Here is a 14278-nt window from a genome sequence, read left to right as displayed (position 1 = left end):
AATCAGGTCACTGATGCGCAGGGGAGGATCAGGTCTGTGAGATCCAATGTCCTCCTCTGTATCTGCCAGGGTTCGCTGAGTACAGCACATTCACCAAAAATAAAAATATCTGTTCACAGGCTTAAATAAGAAATTATGTAACAGGATAATGTATGTGTACTATACATAAATATTTCTTAATTATTTCGTCATAAAATACAATATTTAATTAATCAAAGCTAAACAAAGATTTTTTTTTGCCAATTGCTGACTATGGAATCTGCTTTTTTTTAAAAAAAAATGCGTTTACGTTGTTCGCCATATTGGTTAACGACCGTGTGTTAAAAACACTGAGTAGCTCTTGTTTAAGCTTCTGTGAAATGCTCGGAAATAGGTAGCCACGAGTGGTTAGACCGACACGTCGTGCACTTAGGAAGCCGAGGATGTACCGACGCGGCGGCGGGGGCGGCGGCGGCGGCGGCAGGAAAGAGCACCATAACAAGCCGGCGAAGGAGCAGAGCGACAGCAGCAAGTTCGCGGAGCTGCTGGTGTTCGGCTACGCCTGCAAGGTGTTCCGGGACGATGAGAGGGCCCACTTCCACGAGCAGGGCAAACACCTCATCCCGTGGATGGGGGACAAGAGCATCATGATTGATAGGTCGGTTGAACAAACTCGAGTGGAATGATGCCTAACCAACTTTGTCTTCATAAGGGATCGCGTGGATACGGCGCATGCAGGCGAATGTGTGAAATCTAAACAGAAGCGAAAAAAAAAAAAAAAAAACAGCCAAAAAATGACTGTGGTCTTAATGCAGGGGATCTAATGTTAATCATTTCTCCTTAAAAAAAGAAATAGGCTTTATCACTGTGAGCACATTGTCAAGCCGCAGTTTTCCCCTCTTGGCCTAAACATTGGTTTCCAACTGCGTGCGTCGGATTGTGAGATTGTTCGCTGCAAGGGAAACCTGTGGCTCTTGACTCGTGGAAGGGGTTTGCTTTTGGGAGATGCCACAAATTCCACAGCACATTCCAGCACACTCTTTAATTTGTAAAGCAACTATGTGAATTAAGGTGGTTCTTAATTCTAACCCAGCCTTCTTGCAGGTCATTGTCACACGACCAGTCCCCAGAAACCCAGCACTTATTATTGCAACATTTTTTTTTTTATATGTATGTAATTGTTATTATTTATTCGGTTTGTGTTGTGTGTGGGTGTGTGACCCCTTTTGAAACCCGTGATGGAGCTGAAAGTCAGGGTTTCCTTGCTGAGCCACCTTAATCTGCATGCTGCTGTTTCCTGTTCCAATGTGTATTTGTGTGTCTCTCTTATTACGTAATCCAGACCTTACTTCCTCAGCAACTTAAGGCTTAAGGGGTCGTGCCAGACCCCCCCTTGCCAACCCCATGGCCCCCTCCTCTCGAAGAAAACTGGAACGGAGGGGCGGAGTAGAGGAGCGAGCGCAAGAAAATTTCGTCCATTTGGGTTCTTGCGGATAGGTATTTATGTGCTCGGGCTTGTGTGGATGTTACCTATTTTTTATTTTTACAGTAATAAAAAAAAATTCCCAAACAAGAGGAAAGCTGGTAGTTTCTCAAGAGTAAGTAAACAGGTTTGCGAGTCTGAATAAATTTAGTTTGAACCATGTAAGGTAAGAGGCAAGTTTTTTTTTTTTTTTTTTTTTCTTCTTTTTTCCGTTTTGTTTTTCGTTTTCCCCTCTGTGATCACGGCTAATCTTAGGTACTTCAGACAGGATGACTGAGGTTTTAGCTAGTTTGACTAGGCCGTATAGACTTTCGTCTCCCTTATACTCCCTCGCGAGAGAGCCTGTAAGAAAATGAGGAGACAATAAAAAGCTCCTAGCCTTTGTTTTATAGGGCTCCCCGGTATGGTGAGTATGTGCTTTTCTCTGTGATTGGCTACCAGTCGGCTTCCCCCCTTTCTCTAACCCCGCCCCTCACCTTGCAGATATGACGGACGGGGTCATTTGCATGACCTTTCTGAGTATGATGCCGACTCCTGGAACCGGGACTACCAGCTGTCAGAGGAGGAGGCCAGGATTGAAGCGCTGTGCGATGAGGAGCGGTACATGGCCCTTCACTCAGACCTGCTTGAAGAGGAGGCCAGACAAGGTGAGTGAAAGGTTGCTGCACCCAGCCTCTCAGGAACTAATGGGCTTGTCACTGTACTTAAGGATGGTACTTGATACTATTTTTGATACTACAGGGGGAGAAATAACAAACACGGAACATTTTAAATAAACTATTTTTTTTAGTTAACACCATATATTATTTAAAGAAATGAATGAACAAATACATTTATTTTAATGCTTTTCAACCAAACAAGAAAAAAAGCTCTTCTTACTTCTAATGTCGCAAAAGTGAAAAATACATGCACAATAACATAAATGTAAAACTCAGAGAGACACTGAACTTACTTCAACAGTATTGGTGCTGCAGAACTAACACTGGAGCTGCGTTGGCCCGCTGCCATGTTTAACGTGTGTTTCTCATCTAAACATTGGATCCTCCAGGCATTCAGGGGAAGAGCTGCCCACTGTAATGCCTGTTGAAAATTGATGTAGTCTACCAGATGTTTTCTGTGATCTGGCAGATGCAAAACTGCAATTTATTATCAATACTAGTGCTAATTAATATCAAAAAGATACCAAATTTTAGTATCAATTAGTATGTGAGAATCATTTTTTTACAACATTACTAGCTAAAGCAAATTCACTGCTCAAAAAATAAAGGGAACACAAAAATAAGACCTAGATCTGAATGAATGAAATGTTCTTATTAAATACTTTGATCTTTATATAGCTGAATGTGCTGACAACAAAATTGCACAAATTATTGATGCAAATCAAATGTATCCACCCATGGAGGTCTAGATTTAGTCACACTCAAAATTAAATTGGAAAAACACAATACGGGCTGATCCAACTTTGATGTAGTGTATGTGGCCTCCACGGGCCTGTATGACCTCCCTACAACACCTGGGCATGCTCCTGACGAGGTGGCGGATGGTCTCCTGATGGATCTCCACCCAGACCTGGACTAAAGCATACGGCAACTCCTGGGCAGTCTGTGGTGCAACGTGGCGTGGTATGATTGAGTGAGACATGTCCCAGATGTGATCAATTACATTTAGGTCTGGGGAACGGGCGGTCTAGTCCATAGCATCAATGCCTTCGTCTTACAGGAACTGCTGACACACTCCAGTCACATGAGGTCTAGCATTGTCTTGCATTAGGAGGAACCCAGGGCCAACCACATCAGAATGTGGTCTCACAAGGGGTCTGAGGATCTCATCTCATTGTGAACCTACTTTCATTTGTGAAGAGAACAGGGCGTCCTGGTAGTGCTGGCAGTGCTCCTCCTGTTCCTCCTTGAACAAATGTGGGTTTAGAGGTTCTGCCGCTCGGTTGTTTCCATCCTACGACCTCCCCCATGTCTCCTGGCCTGTGTCCTGGTAGTGCTTCCGTGCTCTGGACCCTACGCTGACAGACACAGCAAACCGTCTTGCCACAGCGTGCTTTGATGTGCCATCCTGCATTAGCTGCGCTACCTGAGCCACTTGTGTGGGTTTTGTCATGCTCTGAGCAATGCCACCAGCTTTACAAGCAGGTCGTGCCAGGCGATTATTTTGGACTAATCAGACCCAGGCTCCCCTCTAAATGAATGTTCTTTGTATGGATGCAGCGCACAAAAATCTTCAGAGTCACCAGTCTGATGTAAACCTCTTCATCGTTTTGGTGGCCTGTCCTTCCACTATGCATGAATTGCTGTGTGATTCAATCAGTGTAACAAATTGATTTGTCCAATATGACACTGAAAAACACAGCTTTTTGGGAGAAGACTGATTGTATGTATGCATTTGAGATGGTAATTGCTGTCATTTTCATGACATCTGGACAGGCCATCTATAAAACAGTCATGATGAAAGTTAAGTGATTGTGAAACACTGCAGCACAGCACACTGGGACACAATGAAATGTGTCCTCTGCTTTTAACCATCACACTTGATGAGCAGGGGGCAGCCATGACAGGCACCCAGGGAGCAGTGTGTGGGGACTGGCAACTGAGCAACTTTCTGATTACAGGGCTTGCTTAACATTGCCTCATTAAATGATCTCTTAGTGAAGAAATCTCAAAATATCAGATTTTGAGTTTATCAAGAATCTTTTTATTGTTCTGAATATGTATTTAATAGCTGTTTTTTTTTTATATCCCATTCCCACATACTAGTTATACTGGAAGTAACAAGATTTTTTTTGGACTATCATTAAATCTCTATCCCTTTATTACATTACATAATACAATAAAAATGCCTGTACAGTGGGCCAGACCCTCCACTTCTCCCAAATATAACATAATATCCCTAATATGAATATTAAGCATTACCATTAAAGCATGTTATATACTGTATTAGGTCATAATTATTCTGTCATACTGACACTGCTGTAATATTATATAAAATGTCAGGTCAACACGTTTTAGCCTCATAAATCTACTGTTGAGGTTTGTAAAGTGGCTACGCACTTTCATGATGGGCAAAGAAGTGCATGTTTGTCATTTGAGATGTATTGCCCACTCTTATGCACTTAAACCAATTAAATGAAAACATCAGGGTGGCTGTTGGGTTACTTTACTGATTTCTGCTTTTCTGCTCAAGCTTATGTTGACTCTTCTCTGAGCTGTAATTGTGGACCCAAGCCTGCAAATTAAAGTCTCACGCTTGGAAGGTGTCTCATGAGGTTAAATTATGCTACTGGTTACAAAGCAACAGTGAATTTTCCCCAACGGTGGTTCTGCAGTAGAGATCAAGAATTTTTTTTTTTAGCCAACTGTCAGAAAGATGCTGGTGAAAAGAGGCATTAACTGCAGATTAGAAGATTTAATCACTGTTCAACAAAGTGCTTTGGCATTTACTGTTTGCTTTTGTAATCCATTTACATTAAAATAATGTGTATTTCATGCAAAGAACTAGTAATATAAGTGCTTCACAAGTCAACATAAAAAACATATAACACGAGTTACGCAGTCTTGTATTATTTATATATATTATAAAATCACTTTTTGAATCAGCTGATTTGTTTCTATGACCAAAGTTTGCTAAAATGACGTATTATGCAGAGCTTGCGCAGAACAAGTGGTCCGGATTTGGCACTGACAACCTTTTTGAAATCCCTGACCATGCATTTACATTGCTTTGGTAGGTGCAAACCTTCCACATCAACAGGAAACCCATGTAGTCGGCTGCAATTATACGCAATTCCATGATTTATAGCAGATTCCATTTTATTTGTTGCGATCAGTCCACGTATTCCGCAGCACGGAAACCATAGGGCCCTACATTTCTGTTTTTCATTTCGTGTACTGTCATTCAGAGGACCTATACAGATTTGGTTTCATGACCTTATGAGCATTTTCCTGTCTGCATCTTAATAAGGATTTAGTATGCTAAGAAAATCTGCATTTCCAACCCTTTATTCAAAAACAGAACCAAAATCTTTAGAAAGTGCACAAACATGTTGCTCCTTGAGCTGTTATAATAATAATAATAATAAAATAAAATGGACACACAAAAAACATACACATGTATGCTTTACATCTGCCAAATATCTACTTTTTTAGTGCCACCTGAGCTGCCAGAACGATAAATAATTTATAAAAATATAAAGAACAATACAAATCAGAAAATTTAACAGGATTTGTTTGAATGTCAGATACATTTACTAGACACGTGAAATAGCATAAGAAATGATGTCAAAATTAAGTGATTGTTTAAAACAAGCAAAATTGCCAATGGGGTAAGAAAACTAATCTTAATGAGATATAACCTCAAACAGAAGTTTTAAGCATCACTTAATTTTCTCATGCCATTTTTCTTGTCTAGTAATCTTGATTTAAGACTTTTAGGTATTTGGACTGGAAACGAGACAATTACTAGGTAAGAAAAGCTTTTTTTGCAGTGTAGCTATACATGACAACAGATTGAAAAATGAATGGTCCAAAAAAGTGAATAAAAACATGTCTTTAGTCTTTTAATGCAAAGTAACTATAGCACCCCTGCTTTACTACTGTTATTAACGCGCTAACGTTAACTTGTCATGCCTATCAAGCTGGATGACGGGTAAACATTTACATTTACAGCATTTATCAGACACCCTTATCCAGAGCGACAATCAGTAGTTACAGGGACAGTCCCCCTGGAGCAACTTAGGGTTAAGTGTCTTGCTCAGGGACACAATAGGCGAGTCGTCCACTCGGATATGCAGAGAACAGTCCGAATGCTGTTTCATCCCCCCTCCACACCTGTAGGTGGCGCTGTAAGTCCCCGTCTAGTTCTCCTCCGCGGCGAGGTAAACACCATTACCAGGGATATTACGTTCCTCACTTCAAAATGGAACAAAAGTAGGATTCTGTAGTGACTTACCCTGCTGCTGAACTCCCTTCCTCCTCATCAAACACGCGTTTCAGGTGCTGGATCATTGCCGTGGTGCTCCTGTGCCGTGCCATGTCGCTTTTGCATATTTTCACGCAGATTTCTCTGCCTCCGCCATGTATCTGTCCTCTACCTCCGCTCGTTTTTTTTTTTTTTTTTGCTCCGCGCTGTTTGAGGTGCCAAACTCTGCTATCATCTGTGCGCGAGAGAGACCGAGTGTGTTCACTCCGCGCTCAAATTATTTTTAAAAAAAAATTTTTTTAATAATCAAATGTCTCCGTGTCGCGTGACATAACGAATCGATTAGGAAATTTGTTGCCAACTCTTTTAGTAATCGATTTTTATTGATTTAATTGATTCGTTGTTGCAGCCCTAATTAGCAGTAATCAGTAGTTACAGTGATAGTCCCTCTGGAGAGACTCTGGGTTAAGTGTCTTGCTCAGGTAAGTATCACTTTGTGGTCATCTGGTTTATAGGCGAGCGTGTTACCCCCTAGCTCTAGTCTCATGTTATTAGTGTTTTGATTAGAACAGCAGATCTTGGCCCAAGAAGAATTTTGCTCTAGACCATAAGGGCCATTCGGAATGTTTTTTTTTGTCATTTTATGCCCAGCTTTGTATTCATTTCCCCATAAGCTTTAGAATTAGAGAATCAAACCAGTCAGACGTGTGTTAAAGTGTGGTGATCTGTCTGTAGTCTCTGTCAGGTCTGTATTTTGAGTGCCTCTGGTCCGATTACAGAACTCCCAGAATGCCTTTCATCACCTCGACATAACTGTGGCTGTGTTGCCAAGCAGTGGTGAAATTTTCTTCATTTTTTTTTTTTCTTATGTGTGTGATCAGCTGATTACCTGATTGATTTGGGAGTGTCTGTGGTGAAATGATTTCTGTGTGGTGTCTCGCCTGTTCATGACCGCACCAAGGGCATTAATGAATATGAGGGTATTTGCTGTAGATGAGTAAATTGGACTCAGCCGTGATAGGCCTTCCCGGTCTGAGCCCTCCTGAGCAACTTAATTTCTTGTCTACTGCCTAATTAAGTAAATTATCACTTCTTGCGGCTACAGAAAATAACTCTACTACAGAAAATAACTCTACGTTTTGTCTTATATAGACATTCTGGAGCTGAGAAGCTGTAGTGTTATGAAATGTGCCTTTTACTAGGTTTTGCGGTCTTTTAAAAACCTCTCAATACCATGTTTTATAGTTCTAGTGAGTGGTGGTTTGTCTTAGGAGTAGACTGAGGTGTTTTCTGGCTCATATGCTGCTCATGTAGCTGAGCTCTATAAACGCTAATTGTTTAATTATTAATTGAAGTGTTTGTTTAAAGGTTTTTTTTATATTTATTCCACAGCTTGACAAACACATTTGTAATTTTGGTAGGAATATTTATGTATTTGTCACATTTTTCCTAAAAAGACAATCAGATGAGATGCTCCTTGTTCTTGATTCCAGAGATGTTCATTGTGGTTTGGAAAAGCGACAGTGTTGAAACGGTGTTTACACCTCTCAGAAAGTATAAACTACCTTGCAAGACTGTCGCCATCTTGCATATTAGTGACAATGCCTTCCCGTTAGGCACAGACACACTGTGATGTGGTAAAAAAAAAAAAAACTGAGATCTTCCCACAGATGTTCAGTTGTGTACTCATCTGATAATTATTTTGCCATTCAGTACATCACACTGCTTCTTGGTGACTTGCATGTGGGGTGAGGTGTGAACCTTTACCGGCCTCACAATTATTGAAGCATCACGATTCATCCCATACATTTTTCTGTATTACTCCACATTAGGACTGCACGATTTGGGGAAAAAGACATATTGCAATTATTGAGATCAATATTGCGATTGCGATATGATAAAGGACACTTGCTTGTATATCAATGAATATCAATCAGTGCTTTCAAAATACAATATTCTACAAAATAAAAATAAATCACAAAAAACTCTTTACTGTCGAACGACAAACACTGGTAAGGTTAAACAACTGTTTTGATTATATTTGGCCATTATAAAATCCCGTATTATAGTTCTTACATTTAACCAAAACGTTGTTTGGAGGCTGACTTGAACACAGGGATGCATAGCTTTGCTAGCTTAGCTAAGGTTAAGATTTGTAAACTGAGGTGAATTTCTTTAGGAAACCTTCAAAGTTTGAGAAAAGTTAACTAAAGAGCTAAGAACAGTCTAAATAGTTAATGCCTACGTTTAGCCAAAACGTTGTTTGGAGGCTGACTTGAACACAGGAATGCATAGCTTAGCCTAGTTTAGCTAAGGTTAAGACTTATAAAACGGGATTTTATAATGGCCAAATATATTCAAAACAATTGTCCAGCCTTACCTATGAAATGTAATCCCCCGGGATCTGGTTTGTAGCGTACAGCGGTTTGTACAGCCCCAAGCAGCATTTTTTGCACTTCTTTCCATAGACGTGTATATGCTTCACGCCACAGCAGAGCCTATCGCAATATGGCGGCGACGTTGACGTACGATGCAGCGAGTCATGCGGCGTCTAACCATATGTCTCCGAATCAAAAGTCATGTGACCAAACACGTCACATCCGACTGAAGTCAGACTTCAGTCAGCTCGCAAACTTTGAGAGAATGGATCGGATATGTTGCCGATCCAATCCATGTACTAATCATTTAAATCGCAGCTTTTTGCGTTCATGTAATCGCACAGACTGACATCGCGATTACGATTGCGATTAGATTAATCGTGCAGCACTACTCCACATGATGTTTTCAAATACAACAGCTAAGGATTCGTTCACCCGTGTTGACACTTGGACCATTTTTTTCTGCGAATTGTAGCAATTCAGTGTTCAGTCCGCGCTCACCTGACGTCACAAACGTCAAAAACCCCCACACCTAATTCAGACGTCTGTGGCCTCAGGTGAGTGCGAACTGAACACTGACAGTTTTTCTGATTATTGGAACATATTTGCGACATGTGCTGCACTCGCCGCAAGCTTCATGCTACAGTGCTCAATACAAAGAATATGCCTTGTTTTCTAAACTCCTGGTAAGACGATAATATGTTGTAGCTCTCTGTACACTCAGAGTCCAGATCGAACACTTATCCTATTCTACTGATTGCATCAAAATGAGTTATGTCGCATAGTGGTCAAAGATCATCAAATTTCAACTTTGTGGTGCATGCACAATGCCTATGAGTGGGCAGCCACAGTCTCCAGCACTACTTTTAAACAAGAATTTTTATGCTGTTGCCAGATAATCACCGAGCAACATCATTATGATGTAATCGATTATGTCCTGCACTGCATCGATTCAAAGATTAAATTAATCACTCCTATGGGAAAAGAATGTTTGGGGCAATCGATGACTTCAATCAATTGGGGGGTGGCCTAGCAGTTAAGGAAGCGGCCCTGTAATCAGAAGGTTGCTGGTTTGAATCCCAATCCGCCAAGATTCCACTGAGCAAAGCACCATCCCCACACACTGCTCCCCGGGCCCCTGTCATGGCTGCCCAAGGGTGATAGGTTAAATGCAGAGGACACATTTAATTGTGTGCACCATGTGCAATCCTTTGTTTCACAATGACAATTAGGGCTGCACGATATATTGAAAAATGATCGTTATTGCGATAATAGTATACGCGATATATGTATATTAGATTTAATTAGATCAGATGAATATATATTATCTGTTTGTTTTAGTATGATCGTTACATATATAAATGATTTTTTTTAACTGATAATAATAATAAAAATAATAATTTAAAAAGCATTTCTCTAGGGAAATGTTATATCTCAAGAAATATCGTTATCGCAATATTCAACAATATCGCATATTTTCCCAATATCGTGCAGCCCTAATGACAATCCCTTCACTTTATTATCACTTTATTATCAATGCAAAACGTGTTGCTGCTACTCACTGGGTTTGGATCAAACACATTGGCACACATATTAATGACGTGCACCTGTTGATAGAGGTGTACTTGTGATGTACGGACCTGTCTGTCACCTGGCTGGTAAGGACATGGTTGGGACATCCTGCTGTAGCTTTTCAAAGATTGAGGTGATGGGGCGGGGGTAATTTTTGAAAAATGGCATAGTTAGCAGAGAGCAACAGGGTAACGCGACTCATTATGGACTGTCAGGCCTTTCCAGCACAACGACCTTCACTGGGCTGCCAGCAGTTACCCTTCTGCATACAATGAGATGAAGGAAATTGTAATAAAAATAAATTGATCGTATTAAGAATTTTGCCCATGGTGGTCTGGAAGGATTTCCAGTTGGCGTGGGGCATGTGTGGTGATTCATTTATGTGAAGTGGCTAGAAGTCAAAGTAAACTTTGTCATCTTAGTGATATGCAGTCCATTATTCAGAAATACGAGATGATGAGGCTCCAGTTAACAGCAAAACAGGAAACAAAGAGGACAAATTTGCCAGACTTTGGAAATTAGGATATTTGGAGGTTCTTTCTTTGCAAGCATTGGGTGTAGCATGTTCCTTCGAAATGTCTCCCTCTGTGGTGGTTTTATAAGCATTCTTGTTTAGAATGGTCTTTTGTTAAATACTGAACATTTGGCTTTAGGTTGATTCCCCTAATTTTCCAATTTGTTTATTGTGGGTCTTTGGAGGCAAGAAAGCTTTAAGGTAAAAGGAACTTTCACAGGTAATGGGATTGCAGGGCTTTCCGTGACTTCAAGGTTACTGGCATGCCAACTGCATTAACGAGACCTACGCTTTTTGCCCTTGCTGGCTATCGAGAACCCTTCCTGCTGGGAATGGAATCACTTTGGAAAACATGTCTCCTTGCAGTGACCACAAAAACAACACTACTGGTTAAAGTGTTTAATATTCAGGAAATATCTGTTTTTGTGAGTTGTGCGGCTCTGCTGTTTCATTTCAGGCCCCTATAGGTCTATTTTGGTCAGTGGTCACTTATCTTGAGGTTTCATCTACTGAAAATAGAAGGGTGGACTTCATACACTGAAATCATCCGGTGTTCTCTGGGGTGATTTGTTTCTGTGTGAGCGCGGGATTGGAAGTCAAACCAGGCTCCTGTGTTTCTGCTTTCCTCAGAGGAGGAGTACAAGCGTCTGAGCGAGGCGCTGGCAGACGAGGGCACTTACAATGCCGTGGGCTTCCGCTACAGCGCCGACTACTATGATCCGTCACAGCCCACCGAGGAGGAGGAGGCCAGCAAAGAGGCGGGTGAGTACAGATACTGTTCTTTCTTTTTTCGCTTACCAAGATCACGGCTCTAGATTTTATTAAAGCAAGAAAGAAAAAAAAAAGGTTTATTAATCACACAATTTAATAATACCCCGAATCCCATCATGTCATAAATACACATTTGAATTCTGCATTTGCATGAATAAAACATGCAATAGCCTGGTGGGTAACACACTCGCCTATGAACCACGTTCAAACCCAAGACCCATAACCCTAAATGTCTCCAGGGGGACTGTCCCTGTCACTACTTATTGTAATTCGCTCTGGATAAGGGTGTCTGAGAAATGCTGTAAATATAAATTTGGAGCAGCGCAAAGCATTAAAACTCACCTTAAATCCCCACCTTCAGAAAGGAGAGTACAAACACACACACACGCTTAGCCTTTGACTAATAGCTTTTTGCAGTGGCTTCCACGACTCAAGTAAAAGTTAACTCATCAACCCCCGGGCCTTAAGGCAGGTTAAAAGAGCGGAAGGAAAAACAGGCGCGCCACGTTTGTCCGGATTCATCGCCGCAGCCCCCACCCCCGTGGAACCCAACGCGCATACGGCTGATAATTAGGTTCTGTTGCAAATGCTAACGACCTTGAGGGATGTGATTTATTCATTAGCTTTACTTTGCCCACTGGTATGTTGGACTAATGAGGCGAGGCCACTCCCCTGTTCTGTAGGCACATCTTGCCCGCACCATTTAAACGCTTCGGAGCGTCGCGATGTCCGACAGGAAATTTCAGACCTTGAGGACGCCGGTGGAACTTTGGGGCAGTGGTGGCCTAGTGGTTAAGGAGGCGCCAAGGTGCCACAGAGCAAAGCACCGTCCCCAAACACTGCTCCCCTGGCGCCTGTCATGGCCGTCCACTGCTCACCAAGGGTGATGGGTTAAATGCAGAGAAGCTATTTCCTTCGGGACTAATAAAGTAAAACCAGAACTTATTCATCAGCACGGCCACCGGTATTGGCAACGCCGCGCGGTGCCTGACCTGCAGCGTGGGCATCTGGGGTGACTGCTGCTCTTTACCGGACAGGAGGGAGTTGACTGTGTTCCTCCTGCGTCCTTAAATAATTGATCAAAGTGGAACAACGTGGGGCCTATTTTTTTTTATTTTATTTTTTTCCGCCACTTCTTTGCGGATTCCTTCTGCTGCGATGGAGTCGCGTTTTTTTTTTTTTTGTGTGTGTGTGTGTGTGCGCGTTATCAGTAAATGGCAGAAGTGGTTGGGGCTGCACTGGTACGTTGGGGGAAACTTGTAGATGCAGGCCAGGGGATGCCCGCTGCTGGAGTTGGCAGCCTCCTGCAATAAACAAAAGCCTTCGCCAGCTGCCGCCACTGCGAGCGTGGCATGAAATTTTTATGTTGAGCTTTTTGCTGACCTGTCTCAGCGCCGTCTCCGACCGCGCGCCAGGACCTGCACGGTGGTCGGCTGCAAAAATAAAGCTGACTGTCCCTGGCAGCCTCGTGGAGGAACTTTGTGAAACTTTAAGTACCTCAGGGCCGTTTCAGGTAACGGTTGCACGCGAGGGCGGTGAAAGAGACGGTCGCGTCTCTGTGATGTTTGTTGATTTATTTATTCGGTTAGTTTTCCGCTTTGTCTGGGTTTGACTGGATTCCTGGCCTTTTTGCAGATGCTGAGCCCCAGGAGAGTGAGGAGCCATTTGTGGCGCCACCCGGCCTCGTCATCCCCCCAGATGTGGAACTGGTGAGTGCATCCCCTGGCTATATTTAATGTTTCTACAGCTTTGGTGAATTAGATAAAGACAGGCTTGAGGCCTGCATGAACAGTGCGTTATTTTAACAAAACTTTATTGTTACATTAATGTTTGCAGTAACATCTGTGGTTAAAGCAGTTTTAAAACACATTTACATTTAAGTTGCGTTTAGACAGGCATTTCATGGCGATACAGGCGTTACCGACTAGACGTAATTACAGCAGTAATATAATCTGCACAGTTTTTTATCTGTGCAAAATTTTTAATTGTTAAAAAAAAGAAATCTAAAAGTAATTAAGTTTATTGGACTGTTTAGCATATTCCTGACTTGAAATGCATTGGATGTTGAGAAGGCACTCCTGAGATTTTTTCTGTCAGGGCAGATAAGAACGCTCAGACACATCTGTACATCAGTAGCTGCGACTCGCCGGATTGAAGTGCTGTGCGTCGTGTGGCAGCAGAGGGGGACTGGCGTACAGTTACTGTGACTGACTGAGGAGTCTTTGCACCTTTTTTTTTTTTTTTTTTTTTTTTTTTTTTTTTTTGAAACCCTCTGACCAGCATCCCATTGGGCAGCCGCATGCTCTGCTGAGGAGCTAAATGCAGGCTCCAGGCTCGATTGCCCGCACCCTGCCACCGCCCCCGTCCTCTGACCATCTACGCTTTCATCTGTAGGCATCGTACACTGGGCTTGTAGCCTTTCATCTCTGCATCTTCACAATATCAGAAGTAGTCAATTTGGCACTCTTTTTCTCACCGCCTCGTACACAGCCTTCTCACACACACACACACACACACACACACACACACACACACACACACACACACACACACACATATATACTCGCGTTACAGATGTGTGTCTCCTGAAGCCGTGGAATTGGCTCTTTTAAGCCAAAGTGGCATCTGTTGCATCACTTCCGACACATCTGCCCA

General features: G+C 42.2%; 1 protein-coding gene across 2 annotated transcripts in view; it reads left to right on the top strand.

The window, feature by feature from the left end:
- The first annotated feature begins 294 nt into the window (after positions 1-294).
- Positions 295-14278, top strand: part of sfswap (splicing factor SWAP) — a 63001-nt gene continuing 49017 nt past the window's right edge. Inside the window, exons 1-4 of one of the 2 annotated variants that reach the window (XM_028973970.1) lie at positions 295-637; positions 1946-2109; positions 11483-11614; positions 13259-13332. In XM_028973970.1, the coding sequence (XP_028829803.1) occupies positions 423-637; positions 1946-2109; positions 11483-11614; positions 13259-13332 (585 nt within the window). In that variant the 5' untranslated portion in view covers positions 295-422. Of the gene's footprint in view, positions 1477-1945; positions 2110-11482; positions 11615-13258; positions 13333-14278 lie in introns of both variants that reach the window. The other variant, XM_028973971.1, reaches the window with a different exon arrangement.

Source organism: Denticeps clupeoides, chromosome 3 (genome assembly GCF_900700375.1).
Source record: "Denticeps clupeoides chromosome 3, fDenClu1.1, whole genome shotgun sequence".
In the NCBI taxonomy this organism is placed as follows: Eukaryota; Metazoa; Chordata; class Actinopteri; order Clupeiformes; family Denticipitidae; genus Denticeps; species Denticeps clupeoides.
The sequence above is the reverse complement of the archived record's forward strand: the minus strand, read 5'-3'. Positions and strand labels throughout refer to the sequence as shown.